The following is a 24,892-nucleotide window of genomic DNA, read 5'->3' on the forward strand; positions in this document are numbered from 1 at the left end:
GCTTACTTACAGGCTCTAACCAATAGTGCAAAAAAAGGTGTTAGGTGAACAATAGGTAAGTAAAGAAATAAAATAATAGTTAAAAGACAGGCTATATACAGTAGCGAGGCTATAAAAGTAGCGAGGCTACATACAGACACTGGTTAGTCAGGCTGATTGAGGCAGTATATATACATGTAGATATGGTTAAAGTGACTATGCATATATGATGAGCAGAGAGTAGCAGTAGCGTAAAAGAGGTGGTGGGTGGGACACAATGCAGATTGCCCGGTTAGCCAATGTGCGGGAGCACTGGTTGGTCGGCCCAATTGAGGTAGTATGTACATTAATGTATAGTTAAAGTCTTTTTTTTGCCGTAAGATACGGTTGCAGAAACACTATGTATGAAATAAGTTACAAATAACGCGAAAAAAACCTGCATAATAGCACAGTTGGTTGGGCGCCATTTCTTCCGGCGCCATTTTGTTTAAATATACTTACGTGTAAAAGTATACATTTCCATTATCTTATATTAAGCAAACCAAACGGAACCATTTTATTTTAATTTTAATTTCGCATAGCCAGGGGCACAGTTCAACAGGCAGATATAATTTACAAATGAAGCATGTGTGTTTAGCGAGTCCGCCAGATCAGAAGCAGTAGGGATGACCAGGGATGTTCTCTTGGTAAGTGTGTGAATTGGACAATTTTCCTGTTCTGCTAAGTATTCAAAATGTAATGAGTACTTTTGGGTGTGAGAGAAAATGTATGGAGTAAAAAGTACATTATGTAGTGAAGTAGAAGTTGTCAAAAATATAAATAGTAAAGTACAGATCCCCCCCCCAAAAATGACTTAAGTAGTACTTGAAAGTAGTTTCAATTAAATACTTTACACCACTGCTGGTAAGGATAGAGGGAACATGAATGGAGCCAAATATAGGCAAGTCCTTGCTGAGAACCTGCTTCAGAGTGCAAACGACCTTAGACCACAAGCATACAGCCCAAGGAACGCTGGAATGGCTTCAGAACAAGAATGTGCAAGTCCTCGAATGGCCCAGCCAAAGCCTGGACATGAATCTCATTGAAAATCTGTGGAAAGACTTAAAATTACTGTTCACCGCCACTCCTCGTCTACCTTGGCAGAGCTTGACAACTTCTGCAAGGAAGAATTTTCGAAAATCACCAAATCCAGATATGCAAAGCTGATACAGACATACACCAAAATGACTCAAAGCTGTAATCCCCACCAAAGGTTCTTCTACAAATTATTGACTCAGGGGTTTGAATACTTATGTATGTACGATATTTCTGTATTTAATTTGAAATACATTTGTTAACATTTCTAAAAACATGGTTTTAATGTCATAGTGTATGTGTGTGCGTAGATAGGTAAGAAAAAAAATCTATTCAGGCTGTAACACAACAAAATGTGGATTATGTCAAGGGTATAAATACTTTCTGAAGGCACTGTATGTGAGTCTAACTTTGACAAGGTTTTGCGCTATATAGCGAATAGGGTGCCATTTCAGACTCAGCCCTGAAAATACACTTTTTAATGGTGTATTCCATCCATTTCAGTGTGTGTTTGTCTTGTGTGTTTGGCAGGCTATGGATCCTTCGTGAATCAGCTCTTCCAGCTGACTGTTGCAATTTTTTTGTTCCCGAGGACGAAACGGCAAGGTTTTCAATTGTAGTATGCACATGCGTTTTAGCTGGATGGTGATTTGAAATGAAAGGAATGCAGTAAACGACACAACTACTCCAGTTTTTTGCGAGAGGTGTCAGTACTTGTCTCTGTCAGTGTATTCTTAGTAGTTCTCTAAAAGACAGAGTACAACATGAAACTGGAGTGGGGGATTAGAGAGCGGGATGGAGGACAGGGTGATTATGAAAAATAATAATAATTTCTATAAAATATATATATATATATATATATATATATATATATATATATATATATATATATAGATTTTATTGTTAAATTAGGGACAGATTGAATTATACTGGGGGCAATGTATCCCTCTAAGCTGCGCAGGTGCGAGGGCTGGCAGTAGCAGCCGCACAGACCGAAGAAATACCAGCCCATGGAGAGAAGCACGAGATTGAACTTCACACAACTTTCTAGAGTTTTCCCTGTTAGTTACCATTATCAGCGTTTCCCTTTACTGTGGCAATTGTGATCATATCAAAGTTAGCCACTTTCAATGCATACCAAAACGAACTATGCACAAGATTTTGTTGTATGCCGAACGCATTGGAGTAAGATTATACTGCATTGACACAAAGGACTCGTACAAAGGACTCACAAAGCCCATACCCTACCCAGACCGGTGAAGCATAACCAATCAGAGCTGCAGTAGGCTTATATGCAAATAAACCATTGCCTTATATGGATTTGTGTCATTTACTTCGAATAGGACTGTGTTTACAGCTGTGGTCGTGAGTAGATTAGATTGATTTGAGATCAAAGCAAGAGCTGCATGTAGCCACGTGTGCACATTTTGTTCATATCCTTTACTAGTTAGTGAGTTCTTAGCCCAGTTATAGATCATTTGTAGTCAGCAATAAGGGAGGGGTTGCTTCCTAAAAGAGCACAAAACCTGTACATTTCTAGACATCTTTGAAAAGCAAGTCAGGTAAAGAGCTTTTTTTGTCTTAAAGGGGCAGTGCTGTATTTTGAGACAGGCTTGAATAAGTAATAATGGGAGTACTGTAAAATAAATTGAACACCCTCTCCCTCATAGCATTAACAAAAAAATAATGTTTACAGCCACAAATAATAACTGTAGCGGCTATGTTTTTATAAACGTGGCACAGTCGACACCACGCAGGGCTACGGGCCAGAAGGTTGAGGGTTCGCCGACCACCACAGACAAGCTCACTCTCCCTGCCCGCTTCACTACACTACAGTCAGAGCTGGCTGGAGATTTTTTTATTTGGATCACTTTTAGTCCTCATTTGGACTAATCTTCCAAGAGTCCTTAAACATTAAAATACAATTTATAATACAAACACATTTTCACATATAAACACACTGTTACAAACTGACATAGTACACTAACATATTGACCTGATAAATACTGTCTAAAAATATATTGATTCTTCATCTGCTATAGTTCAACACAACATTTCTATGTTTTATATTTAAATGGATAAGTATTGTTTAAATGTATATATTGAGGAGTTTCTGGTTTGCTCAGTTAAATTATTCAATTTCTTTAATGCTCTAAATCGAAATGTTATTTTGACTTTCTCTTTTCTGTCTGGATAACACATAGATGGTGGAAAATCTATTCCTAGTATTTACTGAATGTCTGTCTCTTACCAACGGAATACCGTTGTGAATAGTTTGGCCGTTTTAAATGATGTATATTATGAAATAAATAAGCATGTTTTTTTTCAATTATCTTGTTGATTGATGACCAACCAAGAGCATTGCACATGACTGCAACAGAATAACCATATCTCCACCTTAAAACAATCCTTGCTGCTTTGTTCTGTGCAATCTGCAGCCTCCTAACTTCACTTGATGATGCATTTCCCCAGACCACAGAACAGTAGTTCACCTAACTCTCAATTAATGCTTGTGTTATTTGCTTAAGATTCTTTCCTGGTAAACATTTAGCTATCCTTCTGATCATGCATGCTGTTGTAATATTTATTTTTTACATAGAGATAATGATCAGCTAGTAGACATTGATCTTACAAGCTTGTTTGGCTGGTAGCTTATTCTTTAGATGTTTGGGGCTGCTGGTGAACCATGATGTGCAGACATAATCAAAGTGACACTGGACTAGCACACTTGCCAAAGGTAGGTTTCCATCCAATTGGCGACAGATTTTCGTGTGAATATTCTAAAATCTTCATTAAAAACAGCAATGCCATTTCAGAGTTTTATTTAGGTAATTTTGGCACTGGACAACATGACAGAGAAGATTTTAATACACATCCAAATGCATTCAGATCCAACCTGACGCCGCCAGCTCCATCAATAAACAAGGGATGTTGGTCAAATGAGCCACATTTACGTGTACTAAAAAACAGCTTATAACAGGCTAATTTCCTTAAACAATAATTGTCCAACTCACAGTTCAGCTGTCAGAGATTTCCGCACTAAATGTATCAGGGCATTGCATGCAAAGGCCTATAGGCAAAAAGGCCCTGCATGGTCAATCCGATGTCTGCATTGGCCGTGGAGCATTTACAGTGATATGGCCTCTAGAGAAAGCAGAGCCTTCATACTTCTTGCACTTTGCGGAGCAGCACAGAGCTGTTGTGAAGGAAGTGAGTTTGTGTTTGTACAGGACCTCCCGCCCTCACCTATCATGTCAATGCTTAGCTATACGGTGTTCTCCGCATTGTTACAAAAATTCGACAGGGGCACGGTGATGCGGTACAGCGCTTGATTTGGTCTCTGCATGCCTCCGGAGGATCCGCAATTGCGTCACACCCTCCATATGAAGCCGCCGACCAATTTTTGGGGATCAAGCATAAATTGGCTTTTAGGTGTCCACTGTATGATATTCATATGCTCCAGCAGGTATATCTCTCTGGTCACCCCCAAAGCCAATTCCTCCTTTGGCCATCTCTCCTTCCAGTTCTCTGCTGCCAATGACTGGAACGAACTACAAAAATCTCTGAAATTGGAAATACTTATCTCCCTCACTAGCTTTAAACACCAGCTGTCAGAGCAGCTCACAGATCACTGCAACTGTACATAGCCCATCTATAATTTAGCCCATACAACTACCTCTTCCCCTACTGTATTTATTTATTTTGCTCCTTTGCACCCCATTATTTCTATTTCTACTTTGCACTTTCTTCCACTGCAAATTTACCATTCCAGTGTTTTACTTGCTGTATTGTATTTACTTTGCCACCATGGCCTTTTTTGCCTTTACCTCGCTTATCTTCTTATGGCTTGAATCCCGTTAGCGGGATCGATATGACGACAGCCAGTGAAAGTGCACGGTGGCAAATTCAAAACAACAAAAATCTCATAATTAAAATTTCTCAAACATACAAGTATTATATACCATTTTAAAGATAAGATTCTCCTTAATCTAACCACAGTGTCCGATTTCAAAAAGGCTTTACGGCGAAAGCAAAACATTAGATTATGTTAGGATAGCACCTAAACAAGAAAAACCACACAGCCATTTTCCAAGCAAGGAGAGGCGTCACAAAAACCAGAAAGTCAGCTAAAATGAATTACTAACCTTTGATGATCGTCATCAGATGACACTCCCAGGACTCAATGTTACAAAATACATGTATGTTTTGTTCGATAAAGTTCATATTTATATCCATAAACCCCATTTTACATTGGCGCGTGATGTTCAGAAAATGTATTCCCACCAAAACTTCCGGTGAATGAGCACATCAATTTACAAAAATACTCATCATAAACGTTGATAAAATTTACAACAGTTATTGAAAGAATTATAGATATACTACTCCTTAATGCTTTTCGGCGAAAGCACATTTTTCAATATTCTGAGTACAGAGCTCAACCATCAAAGCAAGCTATACAGATACCAGCAAAGTTCTGGAGTCAACTAAACTCAGAATTAGTATTATAAATCTTCCCTTACCTTTGCTGATCTTGGTCGGAATGCACTACCAGGACTCCTACTTCCACAATAAATATTATATTTATGTCATATTTGTCCATATTTATGTTTTGTTTGTGCGTACAGATCACTATCCAAAGGCATAACGCGTGAGCGTAAAACAAGAGACAAAAAGTCAACTAGTTCCATTACTGTTAGTAGAAACATGTCAAATGATGTTTACAATCAATCCTTAGGGTCTTTTTAACATAAAACGTTGATAATATTCCAACCGGACAATAGCGTATTCATTACAGAAGAAAAAGAAGGAGCGGCACGCCAAACGTGCCCGCGCAGTAAACAACTCACTGGTCCCAGGCAGTCCACTGATAGACTGAGCTCCTATTCTCTGCCCAGTAACAGGAGACGCATGAAACAAGTTTCTAAAGGCTGTTGACAGCCAATGGAAGCCTTAGGAAGTGCAAAATGACCCCACAGACACTGTAGTTTGAACAGGGTTTAGATAGAAGAACTACAAATCACTTCCTGGTTGGATTTCTTCTCAGGTTTTTGCCTGCCACAGACATCATTCAAACAGTTTTAGAAACTTCAGAGTGTTTTCTATCCAAATCTACTAATACTATGCATATCTTAGTTTCTGGGAGTGAGTAGGAGGCAGTTTACTCTGGGCACGTCAGTCATCCAAGCGACTCAATACTGCCACCATCCATAAGAAGTTATCTCACCTCATTTGCTCACATTGTATATAGACTTATTTTTGTACTGTATTATTGACTGTTTGTTTTACTCCATGTGTAACTCTGTGTTGTTGTATGTGTCGAACTGCTTTGCTTTATCATGGCCAGGTCGCAATTGTAAATGAGAACTTGTTCTCAACTTGCCTACCTGGTTAAATAAAGGTGAAATACAAAATAAATACATAAAATATCTTAATAAATACAGGCTTAACCCCAGAGAGATCGAAAATGCCACTGGCATATCTCTATCAAAATATTTTGTATAAAGATGAGCATTATATTGTTAGATTATAGGAGTTACTCTGCATGGCCTGAAACAGTCTTCCTCAAGTTCAACTGTCTGAGTCAGTTGGAGCGCCGGGGCGCACAGCCTTCATATCATAGACCTGCAGTAGCTGAAGCTTAATAATAGCCACACCATACCAAACCTTCATTAACGTTTCTAAAGGTTCTATTAAAGGGTAATATCAAAGTAAGCCGAGCCATTGTTTATAGGGAATATACGAGCGCATGTAAACCAGAAAAGCTAATGTAAACCCCCCCCCACCCAAAAAAACACACAACCCTCCCCAAAATCTAGTGATATCTCTGCAGTGCTGCCAGTAATCAGAAATCATATTGGTTCCCGAACATCATTGGAAATTGCAAACCTGTAACAGCAAGAACAATATAAGGTGTGTTTATTGCTTCAGTGCCTCAAATTCTCATGGTCTCTCTCCTATGTGCCAGGGTTCATCATACAGTAAAATGTATCCCAAATGGCACCCTATTCCATCTATAGTGCACTACTTTTGGTCAAAAGTAATGCACTAAATAGGGAAGAGGTTGCCATTTGGGACGCACACTGTGTAGGGCTGTACAATTAATCAAATTTAGCTTGAAATGGCAATATTGACATCCTTATGTGATCCTTATCGCATGCACTATTTTTAAATGCCACTCAGCCGCGTGTAACGTCTGTTTTTAGGGTTTACTCCATTTTTCGTCTCTCTCCCGCTCTCTTCTTGCGGCTTCTTCCTACACACACCAAGCCCCGTCCCCTGTCACTCAAGCAGCGCAGTTCCTCCTCCCCGTTGTTAGATTCACTATAAGTATGCATGCTGTTCTGTTAGGTCAAATGCAGTCAACCAGAGGAGGCTGGTGGGAGGAGCTATAGGAGGACGGTGGGCTCATTGTAATGGCTGGAATGGAATAAATGGGACAGAGTCAAACGTGGGGTTTCCATGTGTTTGATACCATTCCATTCATCATTATAATGAGCCCATCCTCCTATAGCTCCTCCCACCAGCCTCCTCTGCAGTCAACAGATTGTTCTAAACACAAACCATGCTGCTTTCCACTTTGTTCTTAATATAAATAATTGAAATTCTATGATTCCAACAGTTCACCCAAGTGTTTTGATCTATATCGCAATTTTTGGTAAAAAAAAAATCGCAATTAGGCAAAAAGATCTGTCATTCAGCCCTGCACCCATATGATGTTTGACACCTCAAAATGTCTCACAAATTAAGGAACAGGGACAGAAATGACGATTTGTTTGGTAAACCGGGGGGGGCAGTAGCGAGGTAGTGTGGGAAAAGTTGACGTGAATAGCACCTTCTTAGTCCTAAGTAATGAGGATTAAAAACCAATAAAAGCAAAAGAGCCCGGCCATATTTTGGGTGTCAGTGGAAGGTAGTTTGTTGTATTGCTAATGGTGTTTTTTATGGTGCCCGAGGAACAATAACTATGAAACAATGAAAGACTGAATTGGTTACCAATCAACTGAAATGTTACAATTTTTTTGTGTGGCTTTAGATGGTCTAAAACTAGCTGTGGAAAAAGTATCCTATTGTCATACTTGAGTAAAAGTAAAGATACCTTACTAGAAAATTACTTAAGTAAATGTCACTGAGTAAAATACTACATGAGTAAGAGTATTTGGTTTTAATATACTTAATTATCAAAAGTACAAGTATAAATAATTTAAAATTCCTTATATTAAGCAAACCAGACGGACACATTTTCTAGTTTTTTTGAAGTATACAAATAGACAGAGGCAATCTCCAAATCTGACACCTTTTCCAAATGAAGCATGTGTTTTTAGTGAGTCCGCCACATCAGAGGCAGTAGGGATGTAGGGATGACCAGGGATGTTCTCTTGATAAGCGCGTGAATTAGACCATTTTCCTGTCCTGCTAAGCATTCAAAATGTAATGAGTACTTTTGGGTGTCAGGGAAAATGTATGTGAAGTAAGTTGTCAAAAATATTAATAGTAAAGTACAGATACCCCAAAAAGCTACTAAAGTACTTTACACCACTGTCTAAAACAAAGGTACATTTAAAGCTCCTTTATCAATTGAATTTATATTCTGCAAGCTGTAAGGCTGCTTTTACCTCATCATTTTGACATAGCCTATTGTGAGATTGCATTGGGGAGGAGTGGAAAGAACTATGTTAAATGGATGAATCCTTCATGCTAAACTATCCCTAACTGATTTAAGTCCTCCCTGCATTTATATTACTCAGAATACCACATTTTTCTTTTTCTTTTCCAATTTCCCCACCTTTTTCCCCCCACAATCACACAGAGCTAAAATGGCCACCGTTAAACAGGTGCAGAGTTAGGAAGGACGTTTGTGGGTAAATTGGAGGTAGGAAGGGGAAACAAGATCCTAAATGATAGCCCGGGCCTCTCAATAAGGGGCACATTTCCAGCCTCTGGCATGTGTGACGCAAATTGCTTTTTGACAGTATATTTAAGATGGTAATCGAGTGTCATTTATGGAAGCCAATTTCATCTGAATTGATTTGTGCTCTCTCTTCCTCTTTCTTTATCGCACTTGTTCTCGTTCTCTCGCTCTCTCTGTCTCTCTCTCTCTCTCTCTTTGCCGGTGATTGTTGTGTGTGGGCATTTCAGGGGTGTATTTGTCTTCACACGCACTTAGACTACTCTCAAGGCAGTGTAGTGCTGCTAACTCGAATTGGTAATGAACCTTAAGATTTAAATCAGTTTTTTTCACATTTGCATTTCATAATCAGTTATGAATATGGAATTAGATTTAGAAATTACCACATTAAAAGCTCCACAATTTACAAGGGAATATTATTTGACAAGTTTGGGAATGATATTTAGACCTCAACGCATAAAGCCCTAAACATCCTTCAAAATGAAATTGACTGACACACGTACATAGCATTCTGCCAGCAACTAGTAGCTACACACAGTAGTATCTAGAACCTAAAGGCTTTTTTGGTTGTTCCCTTAGGCGGACCCTTTGAAGAACATTTATTTGTTCCAGGTAGAAGCCTTTTGGTTCTAGGTATTACCCTTTTGGGTTCCATGTAGAACCCTTTCCACAGAGGGTTCTACATCAGTGGAGGCTGGTGGGAGGAGCTATAGGAGGATAGGCTCATTGTAATGTCTGGGATGGAGTAATTGGAACAGTATCAAACATATTGAAACCATAGCTGTGTTCAAATACCCATACCAACATACTGTATACTACATACTTAATGAGTGTACTATACTATTAGTTCATTTGAGTATACTGTAAACGAACGGTATTGTTTCAGTTGTGCGTGCTAGCGCTTCGCCTGTCTACCAGAAGTTGATGCTGTTCCTATGCAACCTCTTGCTAGCTTGTTAGCATAACAAATTACTAGTTAGATATTTTACAATTTCGGGTGTGTTCGTAAATTCAATCTGGAGTGCCAGAATTCACTCTGGGAGTTCGTAAATCCAGAGCATTGTCAGATTGTCCGTTCCTAAATTCAGAGCGTTTTGCTCTGGCCGAGGAGTAGGTAGGGTTGATCCGAGCGTTCAACGGCAGTCAAGCACCCAAGCTAATGTTGGCTAGCTACTTCCAGACACAAATGAGAGAACACCTCTCTCTGACCATTTTCCTCACCCTAGCAGAGGTGGTTAGGCTGTTTTCATGTTATCTAGAGCGTTGGTGACTGTAACTGTGCTGCTGGCAACAATTTAATTATGCTTTTTTTGCCAACTTTTACTGACACCGGCCATATTCAACAGGTGTTGAGTGCTCATAAATTAATCAGTTATTCTGCACTCTGGCACACTAAGAGGAGAGTGCTCTGAAATCGGAGTAGATAGCCAGAATTAACAATGCCCATTGAAACATACAACGAATATACCACTTAGCTAAGAATGATGTGAATAATCAAGTCCATAAACGTTGGGTAGTTAGTTAGATAGCAGATGGTTAATATACTGCCTGGCATGTTTGATGTATTAATAGCCGACTAACGTTAGATAACTAGCTAACATACCGGTACGTAATGCTACGCTGTTCTTGAGGTTGGTATAACAGTATAGCTTCCGTCCCTCTCCTCGCCCCTACCTGGGCTTGAACCAGGGACCCTCTGCACACATCAACAACTGACACCGACGAAGCATCGTTACCCATCGCGCCACAAAAGCCGCGGCCCTTGCAGAGCAAGGGGAACAACTACTTCACGGTCTCAGAGCGAGTGACGTCACCGATTGAAACGCTATTAGCGCGCACCACCGCTAACTAGCTAGCCATTTCACATCGGGTACATTGGCATAGCTAACAAATTGTCAGCCAACATAACGTGTAACTTATTTGAAAAGTCATTACTGTATTACATTGCTCAACATTTTCTTAACATTTGTCCTAATTATTTAAAGCAATGAATTTGTATCCGATCTCGTTGGACTTTTTTCCACCATGTGTGGGTGGATGCCTGCGAGCGTGTGAGTGCGTGTGTGTCTGTGTGTGCATGCGTTTCTCTCTCTGTGTGTGTATAAATGTGTCTCTCTCTGTGTGCCGGCTTCTCTGTTTGTCACCCCCCAGACCTTCATCTCGTCATCTCGTCATCTCTCCATCCCTCCATTCTAATTGTCGCCTGGCTCATGAAAAAGTAATGGCGGTGCTTATGTTTCTTTGAAAGGGAGCACTCTTCTCCCCCCCCCACAGCCTGTCTGGCTGGGTGAGGGTGTTGCTGAAAGGCCACTTCTCACGCGGCACTCTGGAGAAGAGAGATGCCGTCACTGCCCATCACCACAATTAACGTCTAGGGGACATGGAATTGATACCCTAGTATGTCGTCTTAATGGGGGGCTGCTTTGCAATGGGGGGGGGGCGTCGTCACGTCTTATGCCTGAAAGCTCTCAAGGTGCTGAGCAATTGGCTTCCATAATCCAACATGTTGAGTGCTTGATATCAACATCCTGGAAGTGGTGTGTCCGTGGTAGTTAGTATCCAGGAAGGGAATCGATGTTCCTGCGTTATGCACAGACGTTATGCATAGGATTTTTTTTCCCCAGTAAAGAAACCTTCATCAAAACGGACGAAATCACACTTAAATGCCAACAAGACGTTACTGCAACATGCAGTAGTTTCAGTTTTCCATCCAAGGATTTGCATAGCTCGCCTCTCTTTGCTCTCCAATACATGCCGATATACGCTACATTTGAGCCAGGATTTCTTATTTTACGGAGAGCAGAGTGACTAGATGGCTGCACCTGAATGTGTTGCTGGCCCACTCTTTGTGGATCAGTGTTTTGGCCCTAAAATAGGCCACTTTGTATCAGTTCTCTTCTAGCCCAATACGAGGCACCACCATGTTTTTGTTTTCTCTTCTCTCCCTCACTTTCTCTACTTATCCCACTATCTGGCTGCTGGTCTAATAACTGACATGCATGGAGGGGGGAGGAGAGGTGGGGGGGGGCAGTTGTCTACAGTGCTTATAATATAGTAGCTTGTCAAGAATGCCACGATGCAGTGTGTGAATCTCTACTCTTTCTTACTCACACGCTCTCAGCTTCTCTCTCTTTCCCAACTCTTTCCCTCTCTCTCTCTCCTCCCAGATAAGGGTTGAGCAGCTCTAGGCTGCTAAGCGGTTTAATTGGAACGAGAGAGCGAGTGTCTCCGGGCATGGCCAAAAAGCCTTGTGCTCCGCTACCAAAAACATCTTCTGGCACTGACTAACCAACATGCACATATGCACACCACTGCATACTACACACACAGTCACACATACATGCACATCACTGAACACACACGCATGTGGTTATGTACACACCCGTGCACAGAAGGACACCGACATAGTCACACACTCGGATCCTTTCAGCTGCGTAGGTTCATATTCTACGACAGATCTCCTCGAGAAAACAATTGTCATCCTAAACAGCTAGTGCCTCGATACCTTCACTCCAGGCGTTAAGTCTGCAGCACTTAAAACTCATTTGTCATGATTTAAACCAGCAATCCCTGCTACTCCCTCACGCTCCCTTTGTAGTGCTGAGAGTTGATCTCTCTAGGCTGGGGAATAGACTGCAGGGATAGAAGGATGTGAAAAAGAGAGGGCGAGCGAGAGGGTGATCAGAGAGAAAAGGCATTAAGAAGAGGTTGGCGTCACAGAGGGAGGGAGAAGGAGGTGTGCGGGAGGACAGAGGTAGTTAGTCCATGAATGGGGAGACAGTTCTGCAATAATAGTACAGATCCCTTCTTCTTCTCTCACTCTGGCCTGGTCATGATTGGCACGTAAACTGACGGATGATGGCCCCATAAGGGGTGTGTGCTAGATAATGGCCCCATAAGGGGTGTGTGTGTGTGTGTCTGTGTGTGTGTGTGTGTGCGAGCGCGCAAGGTGGGGGCTATTAAGTGTAGGTAGGGGGTCTGCAATGGCAATACAGCTCCAGACACTAAGTGTCATTGACGTGATGGAGCTGGTCTCTTCGCTCTATAGCTCACACACTTTTCAATAATACTCCCTCCTACGTTCCCCCCCCACACACACATCACACACACACTTGCCTCGCTCCTCTCTCTGTCTACCAAGACCTTTTGAGAGCCTTTCTCCATCATACACACACTATTTCTCCTTTCACACTGTCAGCCATTTTGTTGCCTTGATCTGTGCAACGCTGATGTCTTGATGAGGTTCCCTGTCTCAGTGGGTGGTCTTTGCCTCTCTGTCTCAGCTCGCCATTGCAGCTTTTCCCTTGGGGAGGGCGTGTGTGTTTGTTTGTGTGATCGTGACTGTCTATGTCTGTGTGTTTGTGATCGTGACTGTCTGTGTGTGTGTGTGTGTGTGTGTGTGTGTGTGTGTGTGTGTGTGTGTGTGTGTGTGTGTGTGTGTGTGTCCACACTTAAAGTGGAACTGACAGCGTTTTAACTACTTTGCAGATATGAAACAAACAATCATAATATCAGTCAAAATATCAAATTCCCAGTTTATGCTACAAAACCAACTTTATAAGAGGTTTAAAAATAGGTTATATTTGACTCAACGTTCCATGGCGTACAGTAAGGCATTGTTGGCAGAATAGATGGCTGCAGTTCAATGCATGATTAATATAATTCACCAATACATTTCTTGGTCCAAAAAATATTGCTATCAGGTTGTAAATCACAACTGGCCTGGTACATTATTTGCTGCCTCCATTCGAAATGCACTGTTCCAGTTTCAATAACTCAATATTTTTTTTAAACTGACATAGAACTAAGGCTGGGAATGTCGATATAATCAAACTAGCGAGGGCAATGATCAGAAGTCAGTCATAACGTGGCTAATAGGCTAGCTAAAAACACGGAGCATAATGTTAGCTAGATAGCATGTCATGTCTGGAGGAGTGACTGACTTTTCCCCCTCATTTCACTTTTTGGTGGCTATTTTATTTCTTTATTTGACCTTTATTCTACTAGGCCAGTCAGTTAAGAACAATTCTCTTATTTCCAATGACTGCCTTGTTCAGGGGCAGAACGACATATTTTTACTTTGTCAGCTCAAGGATTTGATCTTGAAACCTTTCAGTTAGAAGTCCAACACTCTAACCACTAGGCTACCTGCTGCTCCTGCCTCTATTAGAAATATGAAATGCTTTGCTAGCTAGCTAGCTAGCTAGCTATGCTGAACTTGAATGACTGTTATCCAGTTAGCATATCTTTTGCATTCGCATATTCACTCTGGCTATTTACCCCGATTTCAGAGCACTTTCATCTGAGTCTGACAGAGCGCAGAATAACTGGTGAATGTACGAATGCACAAATAGTCTGCCTGCCAAATATAAACAATCAAAACTTGCGGAGGAACAAAAATAGCATAAATAGGAAAGTATACCAGTTTCATTTGTGGACCAAGATGTTGACAGCTGTGCCATACAGCTTGCAAAATAGCTGGGAAGAGATTTTTGATGTACCAACTCCATGGCACAGTTGATATATAAAACGACTCAAGATTCAAGACTTTGTGCTTTTCAGCTAAAATTATTCTACAGAATTCTTGTCACCAACAAAATGATGAATATTTCGGGCATATAATCATCACAGCCCTGGAGATTTTGCTGTGAGGATACAGAATCAATAGACCATTTGTTCTGGTATTGCCCTCAGGTAGCCTATTTCTGGCCTCAGGTTCAGGAATGGCCAAAAAAAAAAAAACATTAGTCATGTACCCATTGTCGGGAGATCTGGAGAGACCTGGTCAGTCAATTACTAATACTCTTAGTAAAAGTATTTATCTTAAACTCACAATCTGTGTATTCTATTAGATTCAATGTATTAGTAACTATGTTAAATATCACAGCATAGTTGAAAGATGTACAGTGCCTGCGGAAAGTATTCAGACCCATTGACTTTTTCCACTTTTTGTCATGTTACAGACTTATTCAAAAATGGATTTAAAATAAAAATCGTCATCAATCTACACACAATACTGCATAATGACAAAGTGAAAATAGGTTTTTAGAAATGTTTGCAAGTTTATTAAAAATGAAAAGAGGTACCTTATTTACATAACTATTCAGACCCTTTGCTATGAGACTCGAAATTGAGCTCAGGTGCATCCTGTTTCCATTGATCATGCTTGATGTTTCTACAACTTCATTGGAGTCCCCCTGTCGTAAATTCAATTGATTGGACATGATTTGGAAAGGCACACATCTGTATTGATTAGGTCCCACAGTTGACAGTGCAAGTCAGAGCAAAACTCAAGCCATGAGGTCGAAGGAATTGTCTGTAGAGTTCCGAGACAGGATTGTGTCGAGGCACAGATCTGGAGAAGGGTACCAAAACATTTCTGCAGCATTGAAGGTCTCCAAGAATACAGTGGCCTCCATCATTCTTAAATGGAAGAAGTGGACACCCAGCCAAACTAAGCAAACAGGGGAGAAGGGCCTTGGTCAGGGAACTGACCAAGAACCCGATGGTCACTCTGACAGAGCTCTAAAGTCCCTCTGTTGAGATGGGAGAACCTTCCAGAAGGACAACCATCTCTGCAGCACTCCACCAATCAGGCCTTTATGGTAGAGTGGCCAGGCGGAAGCCACTCTAAAGTAAAATGCACATGACAGCCCGCTTGGAGTTTGCCAAAAGGCACCTAAAGACTATCAGACCAAGCGTCACTTCTGGAGGAAACCTGGCACCATCCCTACGGTGAAGCATGGTGGTGGCAGCATCATCCTGAGGGGATGTTTTTCAGTGGCAGGGATTGGGAGGTCAGGATCGAGGCAAAGATGAACGGAGCGATCCTTGATGAAAATATGCTCCAATACACTCTGGACCTCAGACTTTGGAAGGTTCACCTTCAAACAGCACAACAACCCTAAGCACACAGCCAAGACAACACAGGAGTGGCTTCGGTTCTCTGAATGTCCTTGAGTGCCAGAGCCCGGACTTGAACCCGATCAAACATCTCTGCAGGACCTGAAAAAAACTGTGCAGCAACACTCCCCCATCCAACCTGACAGAGCTTGAGAGGATCTACAGAGAGGAATGGGAAAAACTCCCCAAATACAGGTGTGCCAAGCTTGTAGCATCATACCTAAGAAGACTCGAGGCTGTAATCGCTGCCATAGGTTCTTCAACAAAGTACTGAGTAAAGGGTCTGAGTACTTATGTAAATGTGATATTTCAGTTTTGTATTTTTAATGTATTTGCTTGCATACTGTTTTTGCTTTGTCATTATGGAGTATTGTGTGTAGATTGAGGGGAAAACATTACAAAAAATCTGCTAGCAACCCTCTTCGGATATAGTTGGGATGGGCTGAGGGAAACTGAGGAGTGGAGCCTGCTGAAGGGAGGATGGCTCATAATAATGGCTGGAACGGAGGGAATGGCATGGAAACCATGTGTTTTATGTATTTGATACCATTCCGCTCCAGCCATTACCACGAGCCCGTCCTCCCCAATTAAGGTGCCACCAACCTCCTGTGAAACTGAGGGTTGGGATGTGGAACTGGAGACAAGTGAGAGTGGAGTTGCTGGATGGGGGATAGAATGACGGCCAAAGATAAAAGTAAAAAAGAAAGTACAAAAAAGTATGTTTGAATGACACTGAGGGGCAACGCTGTTACATCCAATGCCTATTTGCCTGAGGCCGCGCAAGTGCTTGCATACACACACACACAAACACACACCCATTCAAATGCACACATTTACATCTGTGTGTCCATATGCACACACACACACACACACACACACACACACACGTAAATAGCGCCAGACATGCATTCTAATGCATGCAGTCGGCTTTGAGTTTTGTTGTCCTTGATGTCTTTTTGTTTTTGCATTGTTCTGTTTTCCATTGCATTTGTCTTTTTTGTCTTTTGTTCATTTTGTTGGTTCATCTCGGGGAACTGTGGGGTATCTTAGATGGTTGGGAGCTTGGGCCAGTGGCCGATAGGTCGCCGGTTCGGGTCCCCGATTTCACCTGGTGGGAGATCTGTCGACGTGCCCTTAAACGGGGCTCTTGACCCAGGTTGCTCTTGTGGGTCGCTCTGGATGGGAGTCTGCTAAAAGTTGGGAGTCTACAATGAAAAATTGCTGAGCGGCTTCACTGCAGGTAGATTGTATGTTTTAATATTCAATAAAACAATTATGAATTAAAATAAACAGCTGCTGAATATGACCGGTGTCAGTGAACTTAAGCAAAAAAAAAGGAATAGTTAGTCACGAACGCTCTAGATAACATGTAAACAACCTAATCAGCTCTGCTAGGGCGAATCAAATAGTCCGAGTGAGGTGTTCTCATTTCTGTCTGGAAGTAGCAAGCTAGCCAACTTTACAATTCCCCATAATTTATCAGTGCAATGTTGACTGCCAACTAGCTGAAAAATTCTGAGAGGCTTTATCTTTTTTTTTTCTCTCTCTGGCTAGCATTAGTTGTTGATCTTGTTGTTGTTGATGTGCTTAACTAAGGGAGAGAGAGAGCCTGCCTTTTCATGGTTGTTTCATCAAAATGACTGTGAAGTTCCCAAATGTAAGAGGACTCCCTTGGTATTTAAATATTTGTAGAAATCCATTTCAGGTGTATTTTATGGCCTTTGGCGAATGTGTTTTAATGATCTAAAGTCACGCTGTTTGTCCAGCCTGTAAACACACGGTTCAGTTCAAAGTGAATGATGGCAGGCCAGTGTGGCAAATGGCTTGTTTTTAAAGGCCTACTGTGGCTCTGAATGGCTATGGCGCACGGTCTGCGTAGACTCCAGTCTTGGACGAGACAGATGTTTTATTTACTGCAATGTTTATTAATAGTCCAAATGCACGGTCGCTTTCCCACTCTATATTGCTATAGAATTTTCCCAAATGCCTTACTATATGTAATTCCCCAAAATCCAATGGATTTATCAAAACGTGAAAATGACCATATCTAAGTTCATGCTTGTCAGAAAATGTTTTTTAAAGTGTCATATTCTTCCTGCAAGTGTATATGAACAGATTTGAATAAGATGTCATGTAGCTAAAATGCTGCCAGTTCCACTTTAAGTGTGTGTGTGTGTTTGCATTTGTGTGTGTGTGCGTCCTTGGAGGGAGGCTTGGCATTTTAGTAGAGTGTTGATCGCTGCTTAAAATAGCCTTCTCATGGTCTCCTCTACCATACAACAGAAGCTCTCTGGGAAGAATTCCCTAGCTTCCATAGCCAGGCGTGAGATCTCTCTCTATCGATTTGTGCACAGAAACTCAGAGCTATGAGTGCGCTCAACCCTGGAGTGACTTGTGTCAGCAGAACTAAGTGATGTGGCTGGGCTTGTCTGTGGTGGGGGAGAGGGAGGAGGCTTGGGGGGGGCTGGGGAGGGATAATTAGGGAGCACCGGGATAATTAGGACTTGCAGGGAATTCATGGGAATGTAACAAAGCATTCAGCTAGTATGTGCTGGGTATTGATGAGCTTAAAGGGGATATCATCAAGACATTGCCATCTTTTTTGTTGTTGTTTCTTGTTCACTCACAGACACAGACAGAATAAGAGACACACACACACAAGGTACTTCCCATACAAGATAACTAACTGTTAAGTATATTTCTGTATCAAAAGTAAATCTAGTGGGAAAGACTTGACTCCAAAATAATTGATTCCTTGACTTCTTGCACGTCGACTCCCGGTTTCGACTCCTATTTGTCAAGATTTGTTCCCACTAGGAATCAACTCCTAAGACACAGTATTTTTAGAACGAAGGAGACTGACTAGTTGCCTAGTCAGAAACTTGCACTAGGTCTAATTTCTTGGCTTTTAATGTCTTGCAACTTCAGTAAAGCAGAGCCAATCATCAATGAATAACTAGGATATTGAGATGAGCTAGATACAACACTTTGCTCTCACAACCACACAGTATTTGGACATGTGCACGGGTTCGCTTCACGCTGTTCACATGGTGGTAGCCAGGGCTCCAAAACGGCGGAGAAGTTGAACCTCGCGCTTAAACATTCTGAGTTGTTGTGGAAATTGACCCACTATGCTGTTTACTTTCTACCCTTTTAAATTACACAACTTTCCCCATGCCTTTTATAGCCTATCATCTAATTGGGCTATGACACGGAAAAGAATGTGTTTTGTGATAACTGCACTGTGATAAAAATTTGGTGGGGGGGAAGAAAAACAACATCACAATAATGTTTAAATGTTTACACCCCTGCTCTATACTAACTCATGCCTTGAGTAGCACTGCCTAATAGTACTGACTGAGGCACTGTGCCATATACTGTTTGCTTTTCGATCTTGGCCCTGAAATGGAGACCGTCTGTTTGATTTTGGCATCCACAGTTTCTTTCACTCCTCTCCCTCTTACTGTTTTGAAATCCCGCTATTTCAGTCTGACTGTCTGTCTCTTTCTTCCCCCTCTATTCTGCTCTCCCTCCTCTTGCTTCCTCCCTCTCTGTTTCTATATCTACCCCTTTCTTTCTCCCCCTACTACTATTCTACTCGCTCTCGCTCTCTCTCTCTCTGAATATTAAGAGTGTGTCTGCATGGATTTGTGGTTAATTAGCAGCAGCACCAGACTGCCTGATGGAAGAGACACCGCCACCCCTCTCAGGAGCAGAGATTTATAGCCCTAGCCTCACTAGGATGCCAAGTGCCTCAGTGTATGTGTCAGAGAGATAGCGAGAGAGTCTGTCACCAGCGCATGCGTGAGCTTAACATCCGCCATCGAGGAAGCCATGTGCAGAACTGGTTAACTTAAATAGACCGCGTGGAAGCAGAGTGTGAATCTAATTGGTGCATTATCGCTGATGCGACCACACTCGGGTTTCCCTTCTGAACCGGCTTCGCTTTATATATACGTTTTTGTTTGCTTGGGTATGTGTGTGTCTCAAGTGAGATGAAACATGCGGTCTAGTATCCTTACAAACAACAACCATAACCACTGCCATAAGTGAAACAACAACAACAACCACAGAACACTGTTCTGCCAACACCCTGACCCTCTTCAGCGAGAGACACAGCTTTGATATCATTGAGATAAAAAAAAAGATTCTGAAGGGTTTTGGAAAGAGCCTTGAGGAATTTAACACTGCTGGAACCCCATGAAACACCACTGTCTGCTTCCAAACCCTGAACCGGGCGAAAAAGAAAAGGCAGAAAGCAACACAAGCTCTGTCGAGGCTTTCGATGCAATGATGTGAAAGTAATGGGGTCAGAGTTCGCTTCACAAGTTGCCAAATCATCGTTCGGCTGAGGAAAAGGGGTCAGGGGTACGGGGATGTGCGTGGATTGCCGTAGCCTCTTGTTCTGTTTCAGCTTGCTTCGGGCTAGACGGTTTGGCTCGGAGAGCCAAAAAAAGCACAGCGTGTGAGAAAGTATCAACCCATTGTTCTCGAGGAATAGGAAAAGCCAAATGGATGTCCTGCTGGCAGTCAGAAAAGTGTTTTGGAGAAAACGCAAAACATCAGGCCTCATTTAGCGTTGTGGATTGAAAAACAGACCCACTGCGGTATAAGGATGTCTCCCCCCAAAATATTTCCACTCTCTTTATATCTCTCAAACACACACACGCACCCTTTGGGCTTTAGTGTTTCTCCTGAGGCTTGTTATTTCTCTGTGTCCTTGGGATTTGAGACTATCACCAGGCAGTCTGTGCAGAGCTCCTAATAACCACCTAACACAAGGCATAAGATAGAGTACACTTTTATCCATACGAAACAGAAAGCCCCTACCAAAATAATACAGCACAATCTGGAGATGTTCCCTCTTTACATTACACCATGCAGAGACTCCCAGACAGTAAAAAAAAAAACGACTTAATGAATAAATGCAAAGAGGAGGGAATATTCTAGTTACCCATCTGTGAAACACAGTATACATAACACTTCATTCAAATAAATAATCCCCACTGTCATTTATATAAACACACAGTTTCTTTCATTGTGGTTGCCATTGCAGCAAACTAATCACAATGGTTTGTAATGTCAGCTGTTAAAGTATACAGTGTGTCAGAGTAAAGGGATTTCATTAAGGTCAGATTTGGCCATTTGAATAGTAGCGTTTGATCTTAAATATAGATGTGCATTTTCAGAGATGCATCTTCCTCCTTCCTAAGAGGCCCTCTGCTGTGTCTTTCTCCCTTGGCATCGGTTCTTATTAGAAGTCACAGCTCCGTAATCTGCACTGGAACTGTCCATATATCAATAATGCTTTGATCTATGAATGTTATTATACAGGGCTTCATTTATGGGGAAGTGTGTGAGAGCAGACAATCTTATGCAAACACGCAGCTAGCATTGGCTCCCATCCGTAAGTAACTAAAATAAATCAGCCATCTCTCTCGCTCTCTCCCTTGCTCTTTTTCTCTCTCTCTCTCTCTCTCTCTCTCTCTGTCTCTCTTTCCCTCTTCTTCTCTCTCCTCAAGGCATGACACGCTGGTGCGTGTGAACATTACTTCGAGAAATATCGCCCTTTTCTCCCTCGCTCTCTTTCATATGCTCGCTATCTCTCGCTCGCTCTCTCTCTCTCTCTGTTTTTCTCTCTCTGTCACTGTCATTCTACAGTCTCTCTCTCTCTCTCTCTCTCTCTCTAGCTCTCTCTCTCTCTCTAGCTCTCTCTCTAGCTCAGGGATAGTGTCATCATTAGTTGTCATTCTGAAGTCAGGCAGTCAAGCATGGCCTGAGTGAGTGTGATCGGGGGCAAGGAGGGGTTTAATTGTGAACTGTCTGCGATGGAAATTAAATATCTCTTGAGAAATAATGGGAACGGATTAGGCCAGGGCCAAGGGTCAAGAGTGGCTATCCTGGCAGCCATTGCCTCCATGCCAAAGCACCCTGTTGAAGAGCAGACTTAGTGTGTGTGTGTGTGTGTGTGTGTGTGTGTGTGTGTGTGTGTGTGTGTGTGTGTGTGTGTGTGTGTGTGTGTGTGTGTGTGTGTGTGTGTGTGTGTGTGTGTGTGTGTGTGTGTGTGCGTGCGCAGTTAGGTGGAGACCATAAAGCCTACATAAACATGGTTGGTTTTCTAGAGCACGTGCATTCATGCAATGGTGATTTATTGATAGCTTTATTGCTCACTGATTTTGAAAGTCAAGTTATGGATTTAGAGTAAGCGTTCTATTCTATGGCGCTTTATGCACTGTGTTTAGGAGCAATTGTATTTGGCAGTTAAGGATGGAGCGAGGCGTTTTGAGCGGCTGTTGACATACACCCGGTAGGCTATTAGTAAATCATGCACATGAATGTTGAACTTAATACCAGACATATTCACATTATTCACTAGTCTAGACTTCCAACAGAGAAATCACCAGTAGGGAATTGCATGTATAGGACATTCATTTGAGTAGTCGATGTCTCTGAGGAAACTTGATTTGTACATTTCCTCTACAAAGCAGATCCTCAAATGAACGATTGTAATGCTTATTTTTCATACATTTTTACTACTATACTGAACAAAAATATAAACGCAACATGCAATAATGTCAACGATTTTACTGAGTTACAGTTCATATAAGGAAATTAGTCAATTGAAATAAATTCATCAGGCCCTAATCTATGGATTTCACATGACTGGGCAGGGGCACAGCCATGGGTGGGGCTGGGAGGGCATAAGCCCACCCACTTGGGAGCCAAGCCCACCCACTGGGGAGCCAGGCCCAGCCAATCATAATGAGTTTTTCCCCAGAAAAAGGCTTTATTACAGACAGAAATACTCCTCAGCTTCATCAGCTGTTCACACGGCTGGTCTCCGATGATCCCGCAGGTGAAGAAGCCATATGTGGAGGTTCTGGGCATGTGTGGTTACACGTGGTCTGCGGTTGTGAGGCCTGTTGGACGTACTGCCAAATTCTCTGAAATGACGTTGGAGGTGGCTTATGGTAGAGAAATGAATTTTCAATTTTCTGGCAACAGCTCTGGTGGATAATCTTGCAGTCAGCATGACAATTGCTCCCTCAACTTGAGACATCTGTGGCATTGTGTTGTGTGACAAAGGTGCACCTGTGTAATGATCATGCTGTTTAATCAGCTTACTGATATGCCACACCTTTCAGGTGGATGGATTATATTGGCAAGGGATAATGAACAGGGCTGTAAACGAATTTGTGCACAACAGTTTAGAGAAATAAGCTTTTTGTGGGAAATGTTATTTCAGCTAATGAAACATGGGACCAACACCTTTACATGTTGGGTTTATATTGTGTTCAGTATACATATGCTATTACTACTTCTATTACTATAATAAACCAATATGGATGCATGTGTGTCAGACTGTATTGGAACCAGGGTCTCCTGTGTGCCACAAGACTAGGCATTCGCTAATGCAAATCTTACGGTCTCGTGCAAGGTTACTAATCACCTCAGTTAAACAAAGCACCAGGTTTACATGTGGTCTAATAAAATGTCTCTGTCTGTGTTCTTCCAGATCCATGACTGTGGGGACAATGAGAGGACCCAGACCAGCCTAAGCTGTGGTGGACCGACCAGAGGCTTCAGGAGAGGAAGGGGTTAACGCCATTGGAGTCATGAACATACCTTGCTGTCCATGTAACACCAGACAGCTCTGACACAGTCCTCCTCAGTGCTCTCTCTACCTCCCCTTTTTCCCCCTTTCCTGAAAACAAAATCTCTGAACACGTACAGACAGACAGTATCTCTTGCCACAAAATTTACTTCGTTTTCCTAAAAAGCTATATCTGGAATCCAAGGACTGGGATTTCTGTCTGGAATAAGGAGTTTAGTTAAGGGACGGAACGTTGTGTTAAAAGTATCGGAATTCCCCCTGCCAGTCCACCGTCCTCGTTTTTCCCTGTGAGACCCAGAGGCACCAACCAATGGAGAAACGGAGAAGAGAGACAGGATAAAACAGCAGAGAAATAGAGCAAATCCAGAGAGAACTGCTGAATCGGCAGAGTAGGAATCTGGAATTGGGTCCTGTGAGGGTTTTTCTTCTCCCACACTTTCCCCAGCCTAGAGGACTCTCCTTAGCGAGTACCAGACATAACAACCATTATTTACACTTAAAAAAACAAACAAAAACGACAACGACAGCTGCAACTACGCTAGGCTGAGCTACGTCCCTGTGTGGAGGATTTGAACATATAGGAAGACGATAGGGATTTAGGATTGGGATCACAACCATGACGAGGGGCTTGAGGTTTCCCGCGTGGCCCCTGGCGTTCCTCAGTCTGCTGGTGACGATCCGTGCGCTGGAGTTTGGCGGGGCCCCCGGCCAGTGGGCCCGCTACGGGCGTTGGGAGGCGGGCTCAGTGGGCGAACTGAGCTTCAGTCTGAAGACCAATATCAGCAAGGCCCTGGTGCTCTACCTGGACGACGGCGGCAACTGCGACTTCATGGAGCTGCTGATCGCCGGCGGGCGCCTCCAGCTGCGCTTCGCTATCCACTGCGCTGAACCCGCCACCTTACACATGGAAACCCGGGTCAACGACGACCGCTGGCACATGGTGCTCCTCACACGCAACTTCCGCGAGACTCTGCTCATGGTGGACGGCGAGACCAAGGTGGCGGAGGTCAAGTCCAAGCGGAAGGAGATGGCGGTGGTCAGTGACCTGTTTGTGGGCGGCATCCCGCCTGACGTGCGCCTCTCAGCCCTTACGTCCAGCACGGTGAAGTACGAGCCCCCATTCCTGGGCCTGATCTCCAACCTGAAGGTGGGCGAGATGCCCCCTACCCTGCTCAACAGCCAGGGCATCCAGAGTGACCTGGAGTATCTGTGCACCAAGCAGAACCCCTGCTTCAACGGAGGCTTCTGCTCCATCCAGTATGGCGAGGTGCACTGCGACTGCACACACACCCGCTACAAGGGAAAGTACTGCAAGGAAGGTGAGACCATGACCTGGCTGACTAGCTAATACTTTTTTTCAAATGCTCCTTTTTAGCATGGTTCCAGCAACTGTGGTGAATGCATAACCAGGACAT

At 42.6% G+C, this 24,892-nt stretch overlaps 1 protein-coding gene across 2 annotated transcripts in view; it reads left to right on the top strand.

Moving 5' to 3' along the window:
- The window catches only part of LOC106577539 (neurexin-2), a 936,116-nt gene that overhangs the window by 78,583 nt on the left and 832,641 nt on the right, over positions 1 to 24,892 (top strand). For both annotated transcript variants that reach the window (XM_045701329.1, XM_045701330.1), the window contains exon 2: positions 23,379 to 24,796. In XM_045701329.1, coding sequence (XP_045557285.1) covers positions 24,094 to 24,796 — 703 coding nt within the window. In that variant the 5' untranslated portion in view covers positions 23,379 to 24,093. The remainder of the gene's footprint in view (positions 1 to 23,378; positions 24,797 to 24,892) is intronic.

The sequence above is a fragment of the Salmo salar genome, chromosome ssa18 (assembly GCF_905237065.1).
Source record: "Salmo salar chromosome ssa18, Ssal_v3.1, whole genome shotgun sequence".
In the NCBI taxonomy this organism is placed as follows: Eukaryota; Metazoa; Chordata; class Actinopteri; order Salmoniformes; family Salmonidae; genus Salmo; species Salmo salar.